Source organism: Gossypium hirsutum, chromosome D04, assembly GCF_007990345.1.
Source record: "Gossypium hirsutum isolate 1008001.06 chromosome D04, Gossypium_hirsutum_v2.1, whole genome shotgun sequence".
NCBI lineage: Eukaryota > Viridiplantae > Streptophyta > Magnoliopsida > Malvales > Malvaceae > Gossypium > Gossypium hirsutum.
Genome location: NC_053440.1, coordinates 21,791,958 through 21,801,038, shown reverse-complemented (window position 1 = coordinate 21,801,038; position 9,081 = coordinate 21,791,958). Strand labels below are relative to the sequence as shown.

Here is a 9,081-nt window from a genome sequence, read left to right as displayed (position 1 = left end):
ATTTCCTCTTTTAGATTGCAGGTGAAAGTGTTAAGCTGTACATTGCAATTACTGATGGAATTCTAAATCTGATTGACAGGGTAAGCTTTAGTCAATGTCACTGGTGGACACTCATGCTTCTCCTTCTAAAAAGATGGATGTTTGAAGTAAATGGATCCTATTTTTCACAGTACTTTAGGATGCAGCACCACCATGCTGTTAGGGCACTAGAGATTTATCGCAAGGCAGGAGAACAGGTAGAATTCAGTGCTGCAAACGGATCTTTCTGTCTGTTTTGTATGTTTCCAGATGTTCATAATTTAGACCCCTTTTGCTCTTTTTAGGAACATAATATTTTCTCAAGTAAACTTGAATGTTGCTGCAGGTGTCGCTGTTATCTGAGTTCTTTGAGATCTGCAGGGGCCTTCACTATGGGCAAGGGCAAAAGTACCTTAAGATTAAACCGGTATTGCACCTTAAAAATTACTTTATGAGTTTCTTGTTTCTTTGAATTTCCAACGATTTTGTTTAACTTCCTTGACATGTACATTCCAGCTCCCTGAATCATTCCTGATTGCTATGGAGGAATATGTGAAGGAGACCCCTGAAGTTTTGGCACTTCTGTATACATCAGTATGATGCCTCAATACTTTATTTTACTAAATAGCTATCATATTCTTCCCTTACTTTGAGAAAATAATTAATCTTTATGATGAGAATTACAAATATGCAGAGTTTCAAATGCATATAATTGTTGAATCAGACGCTTGGGAGAAACACACTAGTAAATTCAGTATCCATGATATGATAAACATCTTTTTATCACATGGAATTTCCTGCCATGCAGGCTTTGTGGCTTACATGATTATCACTAACAATACGAATGAGGAAAGAAAGAAAGAGTAGTAACTTAAGGCTCAACATGTTGCAGAAGATTGAAGTTCCTAATGTCCAAAAAATTGTCAATGTCTGTAATATCAATGCCTTTTTATATTTAAAACACTTCTAAGATAAACCACAAAAAAATGACTGTATTAGGGGAAACATTGAGAAAATGAACTCGGAAGGAAGAATGATTTGAGAGTAGGCATCAACTAAAGTAATCTTCTTTGTTGATTGAATGGATGTTATTGAAAGAACTAGTGTAAAATAACATTTCCTGCCATGAATAGTCAAATTCTTGCACTATCAGGCATGAAAACTTGAATGATCCTCCAGATAAAGTTGCAGACTTGAAGCCACATAGTTGATGTCCTTGTCCATCACTACATTCATTACTAGAACCTAATGCATTAGCTACACTATGAATATATTTATTTATTTGCAGGACTTACATGCTATTTTTCAGATAACAAAAGATGAAGGTGCTGCTCCCGCAGAAACCCCTGCTCCAGTATCTGATTTGTTGACAGATGATGTTCAAGAAAAATCTGTTACATCATCGGATAAAACCCAGAGTGAACCAAGGCAGGCTGTTGGGAAGCTAGACATTGCTGATCTTATGGTAAGGACTTTTCTTAATTTGACGATACGCTTGGTCTCTATAGGTCCCTTTATCTTGATTTCTCATGTTTATTCTTCTTACTTGATCTACCTTGTTACTGCCAGTGCTTTGACGAACCAAGTGAGGAAGGAACTGAACTGAATGAGAATAATCCCCTTGCTCTAGCAATTGTTAAATCTGGTAAATTATTGGTTTTCACTGAGATGTCAATTGATTTGTCCTTCGAAGTGATGAATCGGATTCTTATAACATCTTTTCCCATTTTTAAATTTTAACAGAGAGTCCTCCCTATGCTGAAAATGTTGGCAGCTCAGCACCTGCATTTACAAGTTGGGAGCTTGGACTTTGTGATGCACCAGTCTCCAATGGAGCTGCTGTTGCTGATAATAAAATGGTTAGTCCGAGTACTTTAAAATAACCTTGTCCAAAATTCTTTCAAGATTTGCCACTCTGCTTTATGTTCATTTTGGACTGCTATTAACATATCATATGCAGACTGGCAGCTCGAACAAATTAACACCACACAGTTTATCAACAACAAATCAACAAATGGCCTACAACTTCGGTCAGGTGTCGGCCAACCCTTGATGATTACAACAGCCAGGGTCCCTTTTATGGAAGCAGTAGTATCCCACCCGAAGCTAATGTGCAAACGGCAGCCATGCCTCAACAGCTACCATACATCATGCCACAGCAGCCTCCTATGACCATGGTTGCTTACCATTCAATCAGCCCTTCAGCTGTGGCAAATTACAACCAGAGTCCCACATTTTATCTGATATGAAAATGGCAGTCATAGCTCCACAACAAACTGACCTAAAGCAACAGCCTACATTGGCCATGGTTGGCTACAATTCAACCAAACCTACTGGGAATCCCTTTGATATGTGAAAATGGCAGCCATGGCTAAAACACAAACTGACCTAAAACAGCAGCATAACTCAGCCGTTGGATACAATTCAACCAAGCTGGCTTAATTTAGGGGCCACGAGGAAAGTCTGGCTTTGAAACATCAGTTTTAGGCACAGATAAGATTACAGCAAAGGTTAATGCTTGTAAACCGCAAACATGAACCCATAGAGTTAATAAAGAGTTTATTGTTTAATAGTTTAATTCTTCTGTAGCTCTTGTTCTATCACAAGCTGCTTCCAACAGCCTCTTGCCTGAGATCAGTGCCAGAAGCCAAGTAGTAACAGATTGTAGTCTCCCGTTGAGAGCATTGAGTGACTAAAATTGGGTTTGGTGGTGGCCTGGGCCAATCTAAAAATATTACCAATGCAACCATATGAATGTAATTGATAACACAAGCCACAAAGCACTAAAGACAATAGATATCAACTCAATATAAGCCATGTACATTTAGACCAACAGTTTAGTACAACCCTTGCATTCAAGTGAACAACAAACATATTTTTTACCTAATACATTTGAGTGCTCTATTTTTACTGCAAATGGTCATAGAAATGCACCACGCACTTGCACGGCATGTACAAACACGGCACAACATTAAAATAAAAAAAAACACGAATATGACATGAAAATAGAAAGATGCCAAAATCCTTATAATGCATTATTAACTAGTCAAAAGGTATATAAACATAAAATAACACAAAACAACTAGGATATTGAGAAAATATATGAACATGACACAAATTGCCTAGTCTACTTGCAAAGATATATTCAGCATAAAAAAATTCCAAGCCCGCGTATCTTGTGTCATGCTAAAGGCTGCCTTCATTTTTCTCTCACATGTTGCTTGTGGGTAGTGACGATGTCAATTCTGGAATGATATAGAATAAGAGCCAGTGTTTGGATCTTTGACAGCTTTGAAGTTGTCAATACTCATCCCAAAACGACCCAGAACAGAGTTGCCCAATTCTTTTAGCTTTCCTGTCATAGTACGTATATTTATATATGGTTAGTGATGCATAAATGGATGCCAAAAGTACAAGCCTAAAAATTTTCTCATATGCTACCTTAAACAATTCCAGCAAGGATCTAAATTGCTAGATCAACATACATAATTGTATCACGGAATAGAACATAAAGCATCATGAAATAGATTCGTCATTCTCTGATACATTAATTGCTCAAATAATTATACAGACATACATTAGTTGCAAGAAAATTAAAGTTGACAAGACAAAAAGCTCAGAAAGAATATTAGTGACTTGAATCAAATACCAAAAAGCTTCCATTTTTCAATTATATTTCAATGCCTACAACCAAATCCAAGATCCAAATAGCATTCAATTACCAGCATTCATCAAGTGCATATTGCACATAGCTATTATCAACCATTGACATGGGCATTTCAGGTCTGCAGTATTCAATTACAGATGGTAACCAATAACCAATGAATCAGATGCTTATTATTATTTGCAATTAGCAGGAAAAAACAAAATAACCTATATTTGTTTACGAGGTGCTTGGAAACATGAAGTTGATATCATATATTATGAGTTTAGTTTATTAGACACATTGAGTTAAAGGAAGCAGCTAAATAATATAGAACAACAAGAATCAGATGTATAAGTATTCAATATGTGATAGAAGTGAATATGAGTTAGGAAACCAAATGCACCTTTCAATATCACATGCTGAACACAAAGGAATTTGACTGTAATTATTTTTGCACACCTTTGGTACATCCATTAGCATAAAACTTGATCCTTGAAACCAAAATATACCCCATAAAATTTACAACTTTCAAGACAAGCTTGAATAATTTAGGGATAAGGAATTTAACAAAATTCCTGATCCCATTCCCCCCATAATACTTTTTCAGGATATAATAATTAGAGCAGTAAAGCATCCATAACATTGTCAAGGCAATACAGATATCATGATGCGCACATACCAAGAAAAATTATCTACCTTAACTAATCCTTGAAATTACCAAAAACTTTTGGGGAAGGGGGTAGGGCAGAGGCAAAAAATGCAGATTTAAAGTTTACCAATCATCTCCTCTTTCATCTTTTCTCTTTTCTCTGCGGCCAATGGTTCCAAGCGACGAATGGCCTTCCGAGCCTGGTCATTAGCAGGATCCAATTCCAATATCTTCTTCATATCTGCAATTTGCAAGAAAGATAATTACAAACATGTATAATGTTGACAAATTAATTCAATCATCAAGACAGAGCAATGGATATATGTTTACAAAAACTGCAAAACAAATAAGTAATTCTAAACTTAAGAATAAAAGAAACAAACCACCAGATCGAAGGGCTCACCAGCAATAGCTTCTTCAAAATGTTCAAGCTTTTCATGAGCTTCTCCGCGTCTAACAAGAGCTTTCATATAAGAAGCATTAAGTTCCAAAGCTTTATTACATTCCTTGATGGTTTCCTCATAATTACCCTAAAGATATACAGTTTTTTAAACATTAAATAAAAAAGTCCAAAGAAAAGCAGTAAAAACTGTTATTCAACTTTAAGAAGTAGTAGTATAAAATTAAAATACCAGCTTCAGCAAGCAAACAGCCCGATTTGAATGGCAAATGGAACGAATTTCAGTGGCCGAAGGCATCTCCGCCGTAACTTGCAAAGCAATCTCATACTGTAACAAGGCCTCCTGGTATTGGCCGTTTCCGAACAATTTATTTCCTTCTGTTTTTGCATCATTTGCTTGTGCCAAAGCTTTCTAGAAACATAATATTTTTTAATAATTAATTAAACAAAAAAGGAAAAGAAAAAGAGAGAAAACCCAGGGAAAAGAGAAAACCTCTTTCAGTTGCTCGTCGTTTAAGGCATCTTGATAAGAATCGGGACCTCTCTGTTGGGGTGGCTGTTTATCGCCAGCGCGGTCGTCTTCTTCGTTGTCGCTGACATCACGTTCGCTAGCTGTTTCGAATCCATCTGAGGCAGCATCTCCTCCGTTGGCATTTTCTGGTACAGCGGCGGCAGTAGAACCCCGTGTCGTTTCAGATGATGTTGAAGATGTGGCTTTCGTGGCTTCTTGTTGTTGTTGTTGTTGCTGCTGCTGTTCATCAGTAGGGTGAGGTTCAATCAGCACCATTTCTTAAAGTTTAGGATCAAAGAATCTAAAACAGCCTTACACTCTGAACAAACAGTCTTTGATTTTATATTATGCCGAGACGAAGAACATGAAGTGTTTTAGACGAGTTCAAACGAAATAAAAACACAGCTTCCAGAAATCTCTTTTTACTTTTAGTTACTGATATATTAATATTAATTGGGTTAAATTTGATAAAATTTTATTTTCCTCACTCAACTAAAAAATTTATAATATTGTATCACTATTCTCTAATTATCTATTACCAAAAAAATTAGAATTTTATTTCATCGTTGATATATTTGAAATTGTATAAGTAACTAACCATGTAAATTTAGGATAATAGTAATTTTAGCTCTCAATTTTTATATTTTTTTATTAATTTAACTTTAGTTCTATAAAAAATTATATAAAAATCAAAATTAATTTAAAAAATATAAAATTCAAGTTATTGCCGGATTATTGCAACAAAAAAATATCCATATTTCCATAAAATCATTAAAAAAGATAAAAAAAAAAGATAAATTTAAATCTCTTAACATAATATCTATATTAGAACTGGCAAAACAAGCCCGAGCCTAATAGTCTACCCGTGTCGATCTGAGTCCATAACGATTTGAGTTCGAAAAAGTCCGAACCCGTAACAAATTTGAACCTGAAAAAATCTGAGCTTGAAAAAACTTGAAACCAAGAAAGCCCAAGCCCATAACAGATACGAGCCCAAGATCGATTTAGCCCAAACCTAAAATAAATCCAACCTAATGCTCGAATTTATAACTGAACAATCATAATAAATTTTAATAATTAATATAATTGTATGTTATTACTTAAAATAAAAATGATATATAAACAAATAATAATTCTTTACTTTTTGAAATTCTATTCATAAGTATTTCATATTTATATTAAAAATTTATAAATAGGAAAAGTAATTAATAATAACTTTTTTATGTTAAATGATAAAGTGAAATAAATTTTTAAAAACATTAATTTAATATAAATTATTTTTAATACTTTAATTATATATGTATAATAATTATTAAAATCCATAAAATTAAACTTTAATGATAATATAATATATGATATAACTATTATTGAAACTAATTACTTAACTTGACCAGTATACTAAATTTGCATATTACTAATACATTAAATAATAATTTATATATACTATTAAGAATATACTATATAATTATTAGTAAAAATATTAATACATATACAATTATTATATAGATTAGTAAAATATATAGTATTACATTATATTATAATGTTTAATCATTGATGCATGTAACACCCTTCATTCGACCTGACCGTAGGATCCGAGCTACTAAATGCTACAATCGTTGCTGGAGCAACTAACTGCCTCCAAACGTGCAAACGTTTAGAGTAAAATTTGTGCAAATAAAATATATAGAATGAAGTGCGGTATCTGCAAGCGAATAGGTCAAATTGTAATATAGATTTGTGTTACAACGGAACACCAGTATGTATTCCAAGGATCGTACCCTAGGGATTGCAGATTGGAGAATCCTATTATTAAATTAATTACAAAAAATAATTACTAATCTAATCGAGTCACAAATTAGTAGTGTAAACCCAAATTAAAGGATGTATTAAACTAGTTAAACTAATCAACCTAAATTAACCTAAAGGAATTTCCTATTCTTAGTGTCAACGGTGCAAGCTCTCGGCCTACGGTCGATTAAATCCCTAATTAACTAATTAAGCCATTAATTAACCTTAATTGAGTCTTTATCACACTTAGTAAGAATACTCATCTGATCTCATCTTTATTAAGGATTACTACCTAAGTCACCATTCTGGTCTCTTCCTAGGCACAATGATACCCTTCCAGTCTCATCGATTGGAACAATTTACACTCGATAGGATACCCACTCGGTCTCACCTGTATAAATATTCTACAAAAGGCATCACTCCTTAATATACTAAGTACTCTTGAATAAACACTTAATTTTAGATAAATAATTACCTAATTAATAAATCAGATCCATAACCGAAACATGTAATATATAAAATACACACAAGATTTTATCTTAACATTCATACAAAAATTAATTGACCAGTCTAACGAAATATAAATAATAGAATAAAATAAAGAGATAAGAGAAATTTCTCATTGATAAATAATTGAAGCACGGTTTCGAAACAATCTCCGCTTGCAATCGTCTTCACATCGGAATAGAAAAGTTCCGACTAAGCGAACATAAAATAAAACTAAATAAAAACTATCTAAGTCGAGGTCTAAGTCTCCTCCCTCTCTAATCCGGTTATAACACTATTTATATAGGCATACATTAGGGTGTTAGGTGTCTAAAATGCCATTGGAGTGATTAGGGTTTAATTAGGGTACATAACCCTAAGTGGCCATCCAAATTTGGCTAAATATTTCCATTTTTGGTTGTGACGTCGAGGAACTCCTCATCGCAACATCACCGCTGAGATTTTCTTCCCATATCCGTCGTATTGTCGTGACGTAGGTACATTCCTTGTCAAGTTGTAGGCTGGATTTCAGCCTTGGCAACTTTATTTTTTGGTGTTGTTACATGAACCTCCCTCTATCGTGACACGGCCATCGTCCGTTGTGCTCCTCAACCTGAAATGGCATCCTACACACTCAAATGGCCTATTAGTCATTCCCGAGGCCCGAATTGGCCTTACGAGTTGTCAAAATACTAAAAGCTCCTTAAAAACGCTTATTTTGCAAATAATTAAATCTAAACTATGAAAGCTAGAAATGTAGTAAATAAACGTAAATCGCAGAAAAAATTTCGTTAAGTACTAAAACTACCACTACAATTAGCAGTAGGTCAAATACCCCCACAATTAAGTTGTTGCTTATCCTCAAGCAACACAATAAAAACACACAAAATACAAAAAGAAAAATAACTAACAGTGCTTGAGCATGTTGAATACCTAAGATTGACTGGGAACAATATAAATAAGACAATGTGACTAAACACGTAATTCTAGTACGATGTATAATTGACTTCCAATTTTTGATACTAAACACATTAATTCACTAGGTTACAAGATAAAAAATTCAAGAATATTAAGCATAATATTCCATCAAAACAGGCACACAAAATTTACATTTATGTTCGAAGGATACAAGTAGTCAGAAATGTCAATATTTAGTTTAATTTTCATCCATGAGTCGTATCACATAGGTCTATTGGACTTTTTAGCATGTAACGTTCTGTGGCTTAGGTTGGTTCGAAATTGAAGAACTGACTCTACAAAACGGGTTAAGCATGAAAATAGTTTGGCACATTATATTGACCGCGATTCTACCCTAACTATATCCTTTAGCTCACCACCTTATATCCACTTCTTTTGCCTTCATTTTCTCTCTATTTACTAAGGTGCAATATGGTATTCATGAGTACAATCATCTTAGCAAGTCTTTTGTGCAAAACTGAGTATTTTCTTACTTTGCTTTTGTTTGCTCGAAATTTTCTCACTTGGATTTGGCCTTTACAAAGATATTTTGCATTTTAATTTTCTTTATTCATGCACAATTTTGCAAGAATCTTGTGATTTAATTTTGATAGTGAATATACAAA

The 9,081-nt window shown here is 33.9% G+C and overlaps 1 protein-coding gene across 1 annotated transcript; it reads right to left on the bottom strand.

Annotated features, from left to right (window-relative positions):
* Nucleotides 1–2,817: 2,817 nt before the first annotated feature.
* Nucleotides 2,818–5,786, bottom strand: LOC107899689 (tetratricopeptide repeat protein 1). The gene is made up of 5 exons (XM_016825461.2): nt 5,207–5,786; nt 4,946–5,125; nt 4,717–4,843; nt 4,441–4,554; nt 2,818–3,373 (listed from the first exon to the last, which is right to left on the bottom strand). The coding sequence occupies exons 1-5, from the start codon at nt 5,498–5,500 to the stop codon at nt 3,258–3,260; spliced, it is 831 nt and encodes a 276-aa protein (XP_016680950.1). The 5' UTR covers nt 5,501–5,786; the 3' UTR covers nt 2,818–3,257.
* Between the last annotated feature and the right edge of the window lie 3,295 nt (nt 5,787–9,081).

Bases quoted from the DNA above. Each gene is read 5' to 3' on its own strand.
- LOC107899689 (XM_016825461.2), bottom strand. From the start codon at position 5,500: ATGGTGCTGATTGAACCTCACCCTACTGATGAACAGCAGCAGCAACAA. The intron at 5,126-5,206 runs GTTTTCTCTTTT...TTATGTTTCTAG, and splicing joins ACGACGAGCAACTGAAAGAG to AAAGCTTTGGCACAAGCAAA. The intron at 3,374-4,440 runs GTAAACTTTAAA...GTACTATGACAG, and splicing joins GATGAAAGAGGAGATGATTG to GAAAGCTAAAAGAATTGGGC.